The 17,228-nt window shown below is 44.0% G+C and overlaps 1 protein-coding gene across 1 annotated transcript in view; it reads right to left on the bottom strand.

Moving 5' to 3' along the window:
• ERP44 (endoplasmic reticulum protein 44) overlaps positions 1-17,228 on the bottom strand; it is a 62,600-nt gene that overhangs the window by 29,521 nt on the left and 15,851 nt on the right. The window contains exon 3 of the mRNA XM_040432279.1: positions 6,367-6,406. Within this exon, the coding sequence (XP_040288213.1) occupies positions 6,367-6,406 (40 nt within the window). The remainder of the gene's footprint in view (positions 1-6,366; positions 6,407-17,228) is intronic.

Genomic DNA, 17,228 nt, shown 5'->3' with positions numbered 1-17,228 from the left:
CTGGTGTAAAGGAAAACAGGCTTAGTTGCCTATAGCAACCAATCAGATTCCACCTTACGCTTTTCAGAGATCCTCTCGCTCCATCTACGGCAGTTTTCCTTTACCCAGTTCTCATAAATCTCCCCCATTGTTTCATAGCTCAGCAGATTACAAGGGACTGCTTTAGGGAATAAGTTTAGGGTGCAACAAGATGCAGTTAAATCACACAGACATTAACCCCTTCAAGACCTGCCTATTTTTGCAAATGTGACATGTGTCACTTTATGTGGTAATAGCTTTGGAATGCATTTGCGGACAAGAATAGGACATGTTCTATTTTTTTTTTTGGGAACAGAATTGCGGACCCTGAAGTGCGGATCCGGGCAGCACATAGTGTGGCCCCATAGAAATGAATGGGTCCGCAATTCCGTAAAAAAAAATGCGGAACAGAATTGCGGACGTGTGAATAGAGACTAATTCTGCAGTTTACAGAAATACCCCATATGTGGTTGTAAACCTGTGTTTGAGCACACAACAGGGCGTAGAAGAGAAAGAGCACTGTATGGTTTTTGGAGGGAAGATTTTATTGTCGCATTTCAAGACACCGTGAGGTATCCCTACAATAGAAAGCCATAAGATAAAAAGCGACCCTATTTTAGAAACGACACCTCCCAATGAATTTTAAAGGGGTGTAGTGAGCACTTTAGTACAACAGGTGTTCCATAGAATTCAAATACAGTTGGCTGTGAAAATTAAAAACTACATATTTTATAAGAAAATGTCGCTTTAGGCCCAAATTTTTCATTTTCAAAAGGGATAACAGGAGAAAATGTACTGCACAATTTGCTCCCAATTTTCTCCTGAACACAGCAACACCCCCATATATGCTTGTAAAGTCCTATATGGGCACACCACAAGGTTCAGAAGAGAAAGAGCACCATGTGTATCTGAGGCCTAGTCTGGTGATTTATACAGCACTGGCAGAGGCTCTGCGGTAAACTAAAAGAAGAAGAAGAAGAAGAAAAAATAAAAAACACCCAAGGAGTGACCCCCATTTTAGAAATCAAACCCCTTTTTACCAATGGGTGTAGTAAAGATTTTGACCCCACTGAGGTTTTGCAAAATGTATTCACAGCAGATGGTGCAAAGTGAAAATTGCAATATTTACACAGATATGCCATCTCAGTGCCTATTATGCTGTGCCCAGTGTATGCCAGTTTGAAAAGCAAGCCCTCCTATTATGCTTAGCTTCCTGGTTTTAGAAATACCCCACATGTGGCCCTAATCGTATGCCTGGAAATACAACAGAATTAAAATGGACCATGCACATTTGAGGCCCAGTGTGGTGATTTACACATCTTGTGTTGACAACTGTAGAGACTCTGGGGTGAAATAATAAATGGAACCTCCGAGAAGTAACCCCATTTTGGAAAGTACACCCCTCAAGGTATTTATTATGGGATGGAGTGAGATGTTTGACTGCACAGCTGTTTGCAGAAATTAATGAGCAGGGGATGGTGTGAGATAAAAATATAAAGTTTTCCACAGATATGGGAATTTAGTGCCCAGTATTTTGTGCCCAGCTGGAGCCATCTGAGACCCTCCATATCCTTTAAATGTTAAAATCTGGTTCTACTGGGTACTGAAATGCCATAAATGTGGATACAAACTGCTGTTTGGGTATGCTGCAGGGTTCAAAAGGGAAAAACCACCTTTTGGCTTCTGCAGCACATTTTTTTTTTGCCAACAAGCGCCATGTTGCTATTTAACAGCCTCTACCAGTACAGCCATTTTCTGAGACCCATAGGTCTAGTTTGCTCTCAATGGGGCTGTGTGAGGGTTTATTATTTTTGTGGGATGAGTTGAGTTGTCATCATTGGTTCTATTTTGGAGTAAATACGGCTTTCTGATCACTTTTTATTTCACTTTTTGGGAAGCAGGATAAAGAAAAGGCAGTCATTCTGTCACTGTTTTGGGTTTTGTAATTATAGCATACAGGGAGTGCAGAATTATTAGGCAAGTTGTATTTTTGAGGATTAATTTTATTATTGAACAACAACCATGTTCTCAATGAACCCAAAAAAACTCATTAATATCAGGGCTGAATATTTTTGGAAGTAGTTTTTAGTTTGTTTTTAGTTTTAGCTATTTTAGGGGGATATCTGTGTGTGCAGGTGACTATTACTGTGCATAATTATTAGGCAACTTAACAAAAAACAAATATATACCCATTTCAATTATTTATTTTTACCAGTGAAACCAATATAACATCTCAACATTCACAAATATACATTTCTGACATTCAAAAACAAAACAAAAACAAATCAGTGACCAATATAGCCACCTTTCTTTGCAAGGACACTCAAAAGCCTGCCATCCATGGATTCTGTCAGTGTTTTGATCTGTTCACCATCAACATTGCGTGCAGCAGCAACCACAGCCTCCCAGACACTGTTCAGAGAGGTGTACTGTTTTCCCTCCTTGTAAATCTCACATTTGATGATGGACCACAGGTTCTCAATGGGGTTCAGATCAGGTGAACAAGGAGGCCATGTCATTAGATTTTCTTCTTTTATACCCTTTCTTGCCAGCCACGCTGTGGAGTACTTGGACGCGTGTGATGGAGCATTGTCCTGCATGAAAATCATGTTTTTCTTGAAGGATGCAGACTTCTTCCTGTACCACTGCTTGAAGAAGGTGTCTTCCAGAAACTGGCAGTAGGACTGGGAGTTGAGCTTGACTCCATCCTCAACCCGAAAAGGCCCCACAAGCTCATCTTTGATGATACCAGCCCAAACCAGTACTCCACCTCCACCTTGCTGGCGTCTGAGTCGGACTGGAGCTCTCTGCCCTTTACCAATCCAGCCACGGGCCCATCCATCTGGCCCATCAAGACTCACTCTCATTTCATCAGTCCATAAAACCTTAGAAAAATCAGTCTTGAGATATTTCTTGGCCCAGTCTTGACGTTTCAGCTTGTGTGTCTTGTTCAGTGGTGGTCGTCTTTCAGCCTTTCTTACCTTGGCCATGTCTCTGAGTATTGCACACCTTGTGCTTTTGGGCACTCCAGTGATGTTGCAGCTCTGAAATATGGCCAAACTGGTGGCAAGTGGCATCTTGGCAGCTGCACGCTTGACTTTTCTCAGTTCATGGGCAGTTATTTTGCGCCTTGGTTTTTCCACACGCTTCTTGCGACCCTGTTGACTAATTTTGAATGAAACGCTTGATTGTTCGATGATCACGCTTCAGAAGCTTTGCAATTTTAAGAGTGCTGCATCCCTCTGCAAGATATGTCACTATTTTTGACTTTTCTGAGCCTGTCAAGTCCTTCTTTTGACCCATTTTGCCAAAGGAAAGGAAGTTGCCTAATAATTATGCACACCTAATATAGGGTGTTGATGTCATTAGACCACACCCCTTCTCATTACAGAGATGCACATCACCTAATATGCTTAATTGGTAGTAGGCTTTCGAGCCTATACAGCTTGGAGTAAGACAACATGCATAAAGAGGATGATGTGGTCAAAATACTCATTTGCCTAATAATTCTGCACGCAGTGTACACCGTACGGGAAAAATTACGTTATCTTTATTCTGCTGGTCAGTACAATTACATTATATAGTTAATTTTTTTCGTTTTAGCACTTTTACACAAAGTATTTATGAAAAAAAAATCATGTTCTGCATTGGCATTTTCTAAAACCTGTATTTTGTTTTATTTTTCTGCAATGGTCTTCTATGAGGGCTCATGTTTTGCAGGATGAAGTGGCTTTTTTTTTATTGGTACCATTTTGGGGTACATATAACTTTTTGATCACTCGTCATTTTTGTGAACATGGGGGGATGGGTCTCCTGATGTGACATGGCAAGTTAAAATTATCCCAGTGAAATCTGACCTTCAAAAACCATATGACATTCCTTTCCTTCTGCGCCCTGCTGTGTGCCCATACAGCAGTTTACGACCATGTATGGGGTGTTTCTGTAAACTACAGAATCAGGGCAATAAATATTTAGTTTAGTTTGGCTGTTAATCCTGGCTTTGTTAGCGGAAAAAAATTAAAATGGAAAATCTACCAAAAAAGTGAAATTCCGAAATTTTATCTCCATTTTCCATTAATTCTTGTGGAACACCTAAAGGGTTAACAACGTTTGTAAAATCAGTTTTTAATACCTTGAGGGGTGTAGTTTCTAAAATGGGTTCATTTTTGGGTGGTTTCTATTATGTAAGCCTCACAAAGTGACTTCAGACCTGAACTCGTCCTTAAAGGGACACTGACAGGCCAAATCAGCATATATAGTTATATATATGACATTACAGGTCTTATACAGTCTATTAAAAGCATCTAAGTATCCCCCCTGTCCACCTTTTAAATACCGAAATATAACGTTTTATAACCTGCCTGTCTCGTCACCAATCTGCCTAAGGGGCGGCATTTAATCTTAAAATGCGCCCAGCCAGCCGCTCCCAACTGCCGTTCTGAAGCCCCACCCAGCTCATCAATATTCACTTCGCTGGGCGGCGGCTACAACTCTCCCCAGTCACGATCCTGCGCATGGGCAATTGAATCCTCCTGGCATCGTTCATGTCAAATCTGCCCATGAGCAGGATCGTAAGTGGGGAGAGTTGTAGCCGCCGCCCAGCGAAGTGAATATTGATGAGCTGGGCGGGGCTTCAGAACGGCAGTTGGGAGCGGCTGGCTGGGCGCATTTTAAGATGAAACGCCGCCCCTTGGGCAGATTGGTGACGAGACAGGCAGGTTATAAAACGTTATATTTCGGTATTTAGAAGGTGGACAGGGGGGATACTTAGATGCTTTTAATAGACTGTATAAGACCTGTAATGTCATATATATAACTATATATGCTGATTTGGCCTGTCAGTGTCCCTTTAAAAGTGGGTTTTGGGAATTTTCTGAAAAACTTCATGATTTGCTTCTAAAAACTTATAAGCCTTGTAATGTCCCCAAAAAATAAAATGCCATTCACAAAATGATCCAAACATGAAGTAGACATATGGGGAATGTAAAGTAATAACTATTATATGAGGTATCACTATCTGTTTTAAAAGCAGAGAAATAGAAATTTGGAAAGTTGAAAAATTTGCAAAATTTTTGGTAAATTTGGTATTTTTTTTATAAATAAAAATGAAATATTTTGACTCAAATTTACCACTGTCATGAAGTACAATATGTGACGAGAAAACAATCTCAGAATGGCCTGGATAAGTAAAAACGGTTTAAAGTTATCACCACATAAAGTGACATGTCAGATTTGCAAAAATCAGTCTGGTCCTTAACGTGAAAATTTACCCGATCCTTAAGGGGTTAAGGAGGGGGTGGCAGAATTGTGCAATTTTTTATTTTTGTCCCATTATGCAACTTCAACTTTTGAGGGTTTGATCCCAGTTTCAATGCAGTACAATACATGCTATACTGTAATGCATTGGAATGGTCAGTATTAGGCTACATGCACACAAACATTGTTTGTTTCCATGTCCGTTCCGTTTTTTGTTGCAGATAGGATGTGGACCCATTAATATAAATGGGTCCGCAAAAAATGCGGACAGTACACTGTGCACTGTCCGCATCAGTATGTCCGTTCCGTAGCCCCGCAAAATAATAGAACATGTCCTATTCTTGTCAGTTTTAGTCATTGTTACAATGGATCCGCAAAATAAAAATGGATGGCATACGGATGTCATCCATTTTTTATTGCGGATCCGCAAATTGCGGACCGCAAAACACATACGGTCGTGTGCATGTAGCCTTACACTGACAATTGCCTAGGAGATCCAGCCTGAGGGCTGGGCCACAAACGCCTCTGTAGTTGGTAGCCCAACGGTCTTTGCAAGGCCTGGGGCTGCCATGGCAGTAATCAACCAGTCATCACAGTGCGGGGAGCTGATGAAGAGACAGAGAGAGTCCCTTACCTCTGCAAACCCCTTAGATATTGTGCTCAGTATCGACTGCGGTAAATAAGGGGTTAATCTCCCAGCATCTGAGCTTTCAGCGATGCCAGTGGATATAGCAGGGGCCTGGCTGTCAGCAACAGCCAAGCCCCTGCTGCTGATTGAGTGAGTGCCGCTCTTGCGCTCGCCCTATCAGAGTGTCATACTATTATGGCAGAGGACATTGGCTGTAATGAACTGTACTGACATAATGCTGCCTATGTCAGGCAGGGATGCACAGCAATCATTGTTGTGAACTCTCATTACAGGAGTAGAATTCAGTAAGTAATATCGCATGTTTTTAAGAAGCAACAAAACAGCAACATTTAAACCCGACCTTACTTTCTAAAATCAAACAGCACTTTCAATTACGAATGTGTCACATAATAATGTAAAAATGTAAGTGAAAATAAAAAGCAGAAGTAAAATAGGAAACATACCAGTCAGCATAAAAATTAACTAAAGCGACATCTGCGTTGCCTGTAACAAGAAAGAAAAACATTGGTTTAACAATAAAACTGAAGCAGCATAGCATGTAAATAAGAATTCACGTTTAGTGATGGCGAGTTCGCAGTGTTCTTAACTGACAAGTCCGGCGAGGCACAGGCAAGTCCTTACCTGTGCCTGTGCGCGAGCCGGTCTGAAATGAAATGCGGTCACCGGGAGCAGGCAGTTCCAAGAACAGCCTCCGGGGGCTGTTCTCGAAACTGCCTGCTCCCGGAGACCGCATTTCATTTCAGACCGGCTCGCGCACAGGCACAGGTAAGGACTTGCCTGTGCCTCGCCGGACTTGTCAGTTAAGATGGCAGATCGCATGCATTCGCAGGCGAACACTGCGAACTGGCCATCACTGTTCACGTTCTCAGAAAACCACAAACTTATCAAGCTTACAACTTGCCTACACATGCTTCCTTTGCCTAAAACTCTCTTGGGAAGAAATGTTTTACGATTATTTATCTAATAAGGCTACTTTCACACTTGCGGCAGAGTGATCCGGCAAGCAGTTTCGTCGCCAGAACTGCCTGCCGAATCCGGCAAAATGTATGCCAACTGATTACATTTGTATGTAAAAATGCTTGATCAGTCAGAAAAATGCATTGAAATGCCGGATCCGTTTTTTCCGGTGTCATCTGGCAAAACGGATCTGGCATCTTTTTTTCGGTCTGCGCGCCATTCCGGTATATTGAATGCACTAATACATTCCTATAAGGCCGCCTGCACACGAACGTGTGTGCCCCGTGGTCATGGTGCGGCCCACAAAATGCGGGCCGCAATGCGTGATCGACCGTGATCCGGTCGTTGCGCAAAAAGATAGGACATGTTCTATCTTTTTGCGGAACGGAAGTATGGGACGAAACCCCACGGAAGCACTCCGTAGTGCTTCCATAGGGTTCCGTTCTTCCCTTCCGTACCATTCCGCATCTCCAGATTTGCGGAACCCATTCAAGTGAATGGGTCCGCATCCGTGATGCGGAATGCCCACGAAATGGCACTCGTGTATTGCGGATCCGCAAATGCGGTCCGCAATACGGCAACGGGAAGCACACGTTCATGTGCAGGGGGCCTAAGGCAAGTCTTCCGTTTTTTTCCTGATCAGTCAAAATGACTGAACTGAAGACATCCTTCTGCATCCTGAACGGATTACTCTCCATTCAGAATGCATGGGGATATATGGTACCTGATCAGTTCTTTTCCAGCATTGAGCCCTTTTGACGGAACTTCGTGCCGGAAAAGAAAAACGCTAGTGTGAAAGTACCCTTAATACAGCGAATTATCTGCCACAAAACATCAGAGAATAAGCGAGTCAAGTGTGGTCTTAAAAAGGGTGGTCCACTTGATCAAATGTTAACAGGTTCAAATCCCCTAAGGCCTCCTTCACACAAGCGTGACGGATTAGGTCCGGATGTGTTTAGTGAAACTCGCACCACTTTGCAAGCAAGTTCAGTCCGTTTTATCTGCAATTGCGTTCAGTTGTTTCCGCGCGAGTGCAATGCATTTTGATGCGTTTTTCACGAGCGGGATAAACTAAAGGTTTACAAACAACATCTCTTAGCAACCATCAGTAAAAAACGCCTTGCATCTGCACTGTCACTGAAGCCCCATTCACTTCTATGGGGCCAGGGCTGCGTGAAAAACGCAGAATATAGAACATGCTGCGTTTTTCACTGAAAACTTGCTCATGTGAAAGAGGCCTAAGGCCCCTTTCACGCGACCGTGAAGTGAACACATAGCACCCGAACTGAATCCTAACCCATTCATTTTTATGGGTCTGTGTACATGAGCGTTGCTTTTCACGCATCATCTCTGCATTACGTGAAAATCGCAGCATGTTCTATAATCAGCGTTTTTCACGCAGCCCTGGTCCCATAGAAGTGAATGGGGCTTCCATGAAAAAAAGCATTGCATCCAGATGCACAGCGTCTTTCACTGATGGTTGCTAGGAGAGGTTTGTAATTCTTCAGGGATTTTTTTTCAAAACTGACTGAACTTGCATGCAAAACCTTCAGTTTTTTTCCTGAACAGATCCTTACACAATCCGTATCGTTAATGTGAAAATCAGCTTGGGCTACTTTCACACTAGCGTTAATATTTTCCGGTATTGAGATCAGTCATAGGGTCTCAATACCGGAAAAAAAAAAAAAAAAGCTTCCTTTTTGTCCCCATTTATTGTCAATAGGGACAAAACGTAATTGAACAGAACGGAATGCTCCAAAATGCATTCCGTTCCATTTGGTTGCGTTCTCATACCGGCAGTATTCTTTACATCATGGGATGCAGAGCAAGACTGGATCCGTCATGACCCACAATGCAAATCAAAGGAGTTCCTGACAGATCCGTCATTGCTATGTTAAAGATAATACAACCGGATCCGTTCATAACAAATGCAGCCGGTTGTATTATCAGTAACAGAAGCGTTTTTGCTGGACCCTGCCGGATCCAGCAAAAAGGCTAGTGTGAAAGTAGCCTTAACAAAGTTTAAAAAAAAATAATAAAAAATTAAAAAAAAGTTCAACCCCCTGCCTATACCTATATAAAAACAAATAAAAGAAACATAATTGGCATCGCCATGTCCAAAATATTACAACATCACTATTACATGCAGTGAACTCTGTAAGGTAAAAAAAAAAAACATAAATAAAATAAATCTGAGGCTAAATACACAAGATCAGGATTGCGTGCAGAAAATCCACACCGTAGGTCATGTACATTGTATTCTATGAGAATTTGAAATTCTCAATGCACACGGTGCGGATTTTGACCTACGGTGCAGATTTTAAAATCCGCAGCATGTCAATTTATTATATTTTTCCTGACCGGATTTTCTTCATTCACTTAGTAAAAACCGCATGCGGAAAATCGCACGCAAATCCGCACCAATTGATGCGGATTGACCGCACAGATTTGCCTGCGAACACCTTCGGATTTCAGTGCGTATTCTCCGCACATGAATCCTGAAAGTGTGCATGTACCCTGAAGCTTCTTACTGAGAAGAAGAGCTTCCTGCCATATAGAGACTTCAGGATTGCTACAGCTTGTAACTTTGTGACAGATTCTCTTTTAGGTTAGCTCCCAAACTCATTTTCCAAGAACAGTATTGGAACGAAGTTTAATGTGAATCGACTTCGGATGTTTCATCCGAAGTCGATTCGCTCAACCCCACTGCTGACATGTCTGTTGTAGTAACTTCTTGCATTGTCCATGTAATAATTCTGGAGCATCTATTGTTATGACTCTACGCTGTGCTATACCTTTATTATTTCTACTAGAAATGTATGAATGAATTGCCAGCAGCTTGCAGTAAAGGTACAGCTGGGTGTTAAGAGTTTGGGGGGTGAGCCTGCACAGTCTGACAAGAGCAGCAGTGATTGGACAGAGTCAGATGCACCATCTACTGGTAACACCCAGCCATACCTTTACTGCAGACTGCTGGCAATTTATTTGTAAACTTCTCGCAGGAATAATAAAGGAATGGCACAACAAACAGTCATAAGAATAGATGCCCCAGAATTGGTATTACATGGGAATGCAGTTAGTTAATGCCAGGAGAGGTGAAAGATCCTCTTTAAAAGGCAAGGTGTCTGTCGCTTATACATTTTTTTCTGCTAGTCAAAACCAGATAACACACATCTTTTTTACTAGGTTTGTTTTTGTTTTCTGGCTGTAGATTTTTTTTAGGCTACTTTCAGACCTCTGGTGTGAAAATCCGGCATGGCTGTTCCAGCAGCATGCAGCAGTTTGTGTCCGACCAGTTCTCCGCCGGAATGCATATGGATGTCCACCGAAACCCATTATACTTGGGGCTCTTTCACACTTGCGTTGTCCGGATCCGGCGTGTACTCCATTTGCCGGAATTACACGCCGGATCCGGAAAAACGGAAGTGAACTGAAAGCATTTGAAGACGGATCCGTCTTCAAAATGCGTTCAGTGCTACTATGGCACCCAGAACGCTATTAAAGTCCTGGTTGCCATAGTAGTAGTGGGGAGCGGGGGAGCAGTATACTTACAGTCCGTGCGGCTCCCGGGCGCTCCAGAATGACTTCAGAGCGCCCCATGCGCATGGATGACGTGATCCATGCGCGTGGGGCGCCCTGAGGTCACTCTAGAGCGCCCGGGGAGCCGCACGGACGGTAAGTATACTGCTCCCCCGCTCCCCACTACACTTTACCATGGCTGCCAGGACTTTAGTGTCCTGGTAGCCATGGTAACCATTCAGAAAAAGCTAAACGTTGGATCCGGCAATGCGCCGAAACGACGTTTAGCTTAAGGCCGGATCCGGATTAATGCCTTTCAATGGGCATTAATTCCGGATCCAGCCTTGCGGCAAGTGTTCAGGATTTTTGGCCGGAGCAAAAAGCGCAGCATGCTGCAGTATTTTCTCCGGCCAAAAAACGTTCCGTTCCGGAACTGAAGGCATCCTGATGCATCCTGAACGGATTTCTCTCCATTCAGAATGCATTAGGATAAAACTGATCAGGATTCTTCCGGCATAGAGCCCCGACGACGGAACTCTATGCCGGAAGAAAAGAACGCAAGTGTGAAAGAGCCCTTAATGGGGCTGGCGGACATTCCACCCACATCCGGCAGTGCTGGATCTGGGGTATTCTGGCAGCCTGTTCTCTGCCAGGGCATCCTGCTGGAATTCACACTAGAGGTGTGAAAGTAGCCTTGTTCTATTTCCTGAACGCGAGTATGGGAGCAGCCATCTTGCCTGAGCTGCTGTTAATAGAATTTAGAGATTTGCTTTACAGCAGCCACCATGGGCCACAGACACAGTGGACAGGAGGACAGCTCAGTGACTTCTGTTGGAGCATTTTCTAGGCATTCTCTGTGACCTGTGAAGAGGTCATTGTACAAAGGATGCAGCATTCAATTATTAGGAATGTTGGATCCCGCATTCTCTATATATAATCCTAACTATCATGATAATGATGAAAAAGCTGTACAGAAAAAGCTACGCCTGTTATGCTTTAGTGATCAGTGTGAAAACTGCAGGATTTTTAGGACTTTTTAAAATCTAAATAGTGATGTGGAAAATTTAAAATAACATCACAAAAAATTATTTAATAGTATGCTTAAAAGCCTCCACCTTTGGGGGGCAATTTTTTTAGGATTGTGTTTTACTCATTTTGGGGCACAGATCCTTTTTTCAACTGGTCTTTGTTAAAAATGTGCAGCCCTTTTCTCTGTACAGATGTCAGTTTGATGTGAATTGAGCTTTGATGTGTTTATGAGCTGTAAACGATTCAGAGATGAGGGCTACAGAGACGTCAGGGCTCCTATCTGATGGGATTCACTGAACAGAAAGTCTGTTACTCTGCAAATACACAGAGAGACATCTGCACAGAAAAAGAGCTGAAAATGTTTAACAAAGACCAATTAGCAAAAATTCCCAAAAGTTTCCCTAGCCTTTAACATAAAAACCTGATTTAAAAGGAACCTGTCACATTGACAGGGTCAGGCTACATGCACACGACCATGGTGTGTTTTGCAGTCCGGAAATCAAGTATCCGCAAACACGGATGGCGTCCGTGCACATTCCGCAATTTGCCGAACGGCACGGACAGCCTTGAATATAACTGCCTATTCTTGTCCCCAAAGCACGGACAAAAACAGGACATGCAGGGCTCCAGACTAAAAAAAATAATATCAAGGTGCCATTGGCTCCTAACCAGAAAAATTTAGGAGCCAAATTTAAATTTTTAGTCTCCAAATTTAAAATACATATAATTACGGTATAATAAAAAAAACAAAAACAAAAAACAAACACGTCTTACCTAGCCTTGTCACGATTGCAAAATTTTGACTCTATTTCGATACCATAAAAAAAGCATTGTGATACTCCATAACAACCACGTGAAAAAAATAAACCACCAAAAAAGACACGTGCATTACAGATTTTATGGAACGTCTGGACCATAATAGAATAGTCCTAACCTAATTTTTGTCGGGACAAGGTGACAAAACAATGGCAAATTGAACGTTTAAATTTTTTTTTTCTGTTACGGCGTTCACCGCATAGGAGATATTTTTAAATATTTAATATTTTAATAGTTCGCACTTTTTCGGGCTTGGCGACAAAATATATAAACAATAAAAAAAAATTACATATGTAAAATTGGGCAAGGGGGTAATTTAAACTTAATATTTTGGTGTGTTTTTTTTTTTACTTTTTATTTAATAACTATTTCCCCCCTTAGGGGCTAGAACCTGGGATCTTTCATCCCTTGTCCTATTCACCCTGATAGATCTCTATCAAGGTGAATAGGACTTTACACTCTCCCTGCTGCCCTGTGCTCTGTGCACATAACAGCAGGGAGCCGACTATGGCAGCCAGGGCTTCAGTAGCGTCTTGATGCCATGGTAACCGATCGGAGCCCCAGGCTTACACTGCTGGGGCTCCAATCAGAACGGCAACTGCCGTGCAGCGGCACAGCGAGAGGCAGCCGGACTAGAAGTACTGCATGCAGTACTTTTAGTCTAGCTGCCTCTCGCCGTGCCGCCGCCGGACCTCCGCCCTCATTATAGTCAATGGGGTCGGAGTGGCAGTCGGCACATGTGAACAAGCGGCAGGACGGATCCGACAGGCTGTTCATCCGCCTGAAAAGCCTGCCGGAGTCTCCTGCCGCTAATGTGAAAGTACCCTAACAATAAAAAAATATTTTACTTGCATTATAATTAAGACTGTACAGTGGTACTTCAATATTACTGATTGTGGAGCATATCCAGCCTATCTTGCACCTCACAGCCCGGGACATCAAGTGCAACCCAAAATCTTATCTATAACTTATAATTTATACATTTAAATTCCCTCTCATTCTGGGCTTTGAAGTCAAGTACATGGTCCTATCAGTGATTGACAACCTTCCCTCTGACATACAGAGAGACCTGTCAATCACCTGACATCAAAGCTCAGAATGAGCAGGAATTTAAAGAATGAAATACAAGTTATACCGAATAATTTCCCACAACACTATACATGAATCTTCTCAGCCTCTCCTGCTCTTTAGCATGCTGCCGGAGATTATTTCAAATTTTCATAGTGACAGGGGTTGTCCCATTAAAAATACTAGGGATGTCCCGATACCACTTTTTTAAAACCGAGTACGAGTACCGATACTTTTATTTAAGTACTCACCGATACCAATTATGGTGTGGTAATGTTTTTACAGCAAATTCAAATTTAATTTAGTCATAGGGGAGATTTATCAAACCTTGTACAAAGAAATAGCGGCGCAGTTGCTGATAGCAATGAAAAAATCTAAAGCTGGAATTTGGTTGCTATGGACAACTGCTTTACTTTTCCTTTGTACAAGGGTTAATAAATTAATAAATGGGCATATGAAGGGAGAGAATGGGCATATGCCAGTGTTTCCCAACCAGCGTGCCTCCAGCTGTTGCAAAACTACAACTCCCAGCATGCCCGGACAGCCTTTGGCTGTGCAGGCATGCTGGGAGGTGTAGTTTTGCAACAGCTGGAGACACACTGGTTGGGGATCACTATTATATGCCCATTAACCCCCCCCCCACCTTATTTTATTATTCACTGTTTGTCTATTGTAACGTGAAATGGAGAGAAATTAACAGAATTTCTCCTCCATTTCATGCACCACACCCACCTGGCCTGCTGCAATCCTTCCTATGCAGATGCACCAGAGTACTAGGAGGAAGCGGCTTCAACTTCGTGCCAGTGTTCAGGCAAAACGGATCCGGCATTGTGGTCAGACCGCAAAAAAAATGTGAAAAAAAATAAATGACAGATCCGTTTTTCCGGGTGACACCGGAAAGGCGGATCCGGCATTTCAATGCATTTGTAAGACGGATCAGGATCCTGATCCGTCTGACAAATGCCATCAGTTGGTATGCGTTTTGACGGATCCGGCAAACAGTTCCGGCACCAGCATAATGAAGGCGACTGAGTAGTCACAGACTGTAGGAGTGCTCCCAGTCTGGTAGATCCTTGGTGACAACCACAGCAGCCATCATCACAGCAGTCACAGGGGTTGTCACCCGACCCACTTTCCCTGAAGTTCTCAATGCCAGATCCTCCCACTTCTGCTCTGGATGGCTCCGCTTATGAGAGGCAGCCATATTGGCTGTCACCCAGCTTTCTCAGAATCAGATGCGGCTGGCAGACATAAGAATGGACTGCGGTACCTGGGCTCCGGCAGCTCCTGCCATCTCTCCACCTCCGGCCCAGCTTCTTGCAGTCCCCTGAAAAGAATATCCAGAACCCCAGCCAGAGGCGGCCTCCTCCTGCCGCTGCCGAGCCAGCACGTCCCCAGGTGGATAATATCCGCTGCCATCCCCAGGTCTGTGCGTAGTTGACATGAAACCGCATGGAACTTGAAACACCGCCGCAAAGAAGTCCCGCCCACACGCCGATCAGCTGGGAGCAGCGCCACCGCCGCCCAGAAGAAGATGGGACAAGCCGCCACCACCGCTGATCTGGGCCATGAGGTATCGGTGACATTCGCACGAGTACAAGTACTCGTGCAAATGTCCGGTATCGGCACCGGTATCGGGACATCCCTAAAAAATACTCTACAGTTTTCAAATCAGCACCTGGATCTGAAATCTCGCCTCTCGCGAGATGACGCGTATATGTGTCCACCCAGAATAGCAGGGCCGCCGCCAGGACGCAATCCTGCGTACGGCGGTCCTGAGGCAGTTAATGGGGTCTGGGGTTGCTCATCCCTATTTACTAAAATCATCTCCGAGCAACCATGTGTGAAAATCGCACCGCATCCGCACTTGCTATGCGATTTTCACGCAGCCCCATTCATTTCTATGGGGCCTGTGTTGCGTGAAAAACGCAGAATATAGAACCTGCTGCGATTTTTACACAACGCACAAGTGCTGCGTGAAAAACAATGCTCATGTACACAACCCCATTGAAATGAATGGGTCAGGATTCAGTGTGGAATACTCGCCCGTGTGAAAGGGGCCTTATACAGAGGAAGTTGTCAGTCACAGATAACACCTCCTGGTGAACAATGAAATCAGAAAAAGCAGAGATATAAATGTAAAAATTATTGGTTGTACTGAATCTTTACCCACAAAGCTATTAATCTGCTCAGCTTCTCATGCACTATAACATGCTGCCTGCAGATTGGACAGGACCTTTTTAAACTGAAGGTAGATAACACAGCTTAGGCTACTTCCACACTTGCGTTCGGAGCGGATCCGTCTGGTGTCTGCAGACACGGATCCGCTCCTATTATGCAAACGCTTGCATCCGTTCAGAACGGATCCGTCTGCATAACAGTTTTTTTCAGATCTGATTTTTTACTTCGTGAAAACTCAGATCCGACAGTATATTCTAACATAGAGGCATTCCCATGGTGATGGGGACGCTTCAAGTTAGAATATACTAAAAGAACTGTGTACATGACTGCCCCCTGCTGCCTGGCAGCACCCGATCTCTTACAGGGGGCTGTGATCCGCACAATTAACCCCTCAGGTGCCGCACCTGAAGGGTTAATTGTGCGTATCATATCCCCCTGTAAGAGATCAGGTGCTGCCAGGCAGGAGGGGGCAGACCCCCTCCCTCCCTTGTATTTAACTAATTGGTGGCCAGTGTGGCCCCCCCTCCCTCCCAAGTATTATTTATTGGTGGCCAGTGCGGCCTCCCCTCTCCCCCCCGCCCCCCTAATTAAAATGACCGACCCCCCATCATTGGTGGCAGCGGAGAGTTCCGATCGGAGTCCCAGTTTATTCGCTGGGGCTCCGATCGGTTACCATGGCAGCAAGACGCTATTGCAGTCCTGGCTGCCATGGTTACTTAGCAATTTTAGAAGCATTATACTTACCTGCGATGTCTGTGACCGGCCAGGCGCTCCTCCTACTAGTAAGTGAAAGGTCTGTGCGGCGCATTGCTTATTGCACAGACCTTTCACTTACCAGTAGGTGAGGCGCCCGGCTGGTCACAGACATCGCAGCTCGCAGGTAAGTATAATGCTTCTGCGGCACCTGAGGGGTTAATTGTGCGGATCACAGCCCCCTGTAAGAGATCAGGTGCTGCCAGGCAGCAGGGGGCAGTCATGTACACAGTTCTTAGTATATTCTAACTTGAAGCGTCCCCATCACTATGGGAACGCCTCTGTGTTAGAATATACTGTCGGATCTGAGTTTCACGATCTAACTCAAATCCGATGGTATATTCTAACAGAGGCGTTCCCATGGTGATGGGGACGCTTCAAGTTAAAATATACCATCGGATTGCGCATCGCGGGCCGGCAAAAGTTAAATACAGGGGAGGGAGGGAGGGGGGGCCGTGTAAACTGTCACTTTTTTTTTTCACTGGTATTGACTGTTAGGTTTTAGGATAGTTTAGGCCCCTTGGTTAGGTAGTTTAGCGTCAGTTAGCGCCCAGCCCACCGCACTCACTGATTCGCTGATTAGCGTATCGCTAATCAGCATTTGTACATTTATAGTATCTGTAAGTGATCAAAACTGATCAGTCAGATCTATAATTGTATTAGTGTCACCTTAGCTCGCCCTCCACCCAAAACACAGTGTTTGCCCGATCAGGCCTGATCGGTCGCCCACACGTGCGTTCACCCACACCCGCCCCGCCGCAGTGACAAAAAATATATATTTTTTTGATCACTGCACAATCACTTTCCAAGCGCTGCGGCGATAAAAAAAATCAGTTTTGATATTTTTTATCAACCGCAGCGGCCTCCGGTACTTCGCTAGCCTCCCCTTTGTAAGACAGGCTTGCTTTTTTCTTCGGTAGTCTCAGGGAATACCCCTAAATTTAGTAGTCCAAATGTCAAACAGGGGGTATTCTTCTGAAGA

Source organism: Bufo bufo, chromosome 5 (assembly GCF_905171765.1).
Source record: "Bufo bufo chromosome 5, aBufBuf1.1, whole genome shotgun sequence".
Lineage (NCBI taxonomy): Eukaryota > Metazoa > Chordata > Amphibia > Anura > Bufonidae > Bufo > Bufo bufo.
This window is presented reverse-complemented; position numbering and strand designations above follow the sequence as displayed.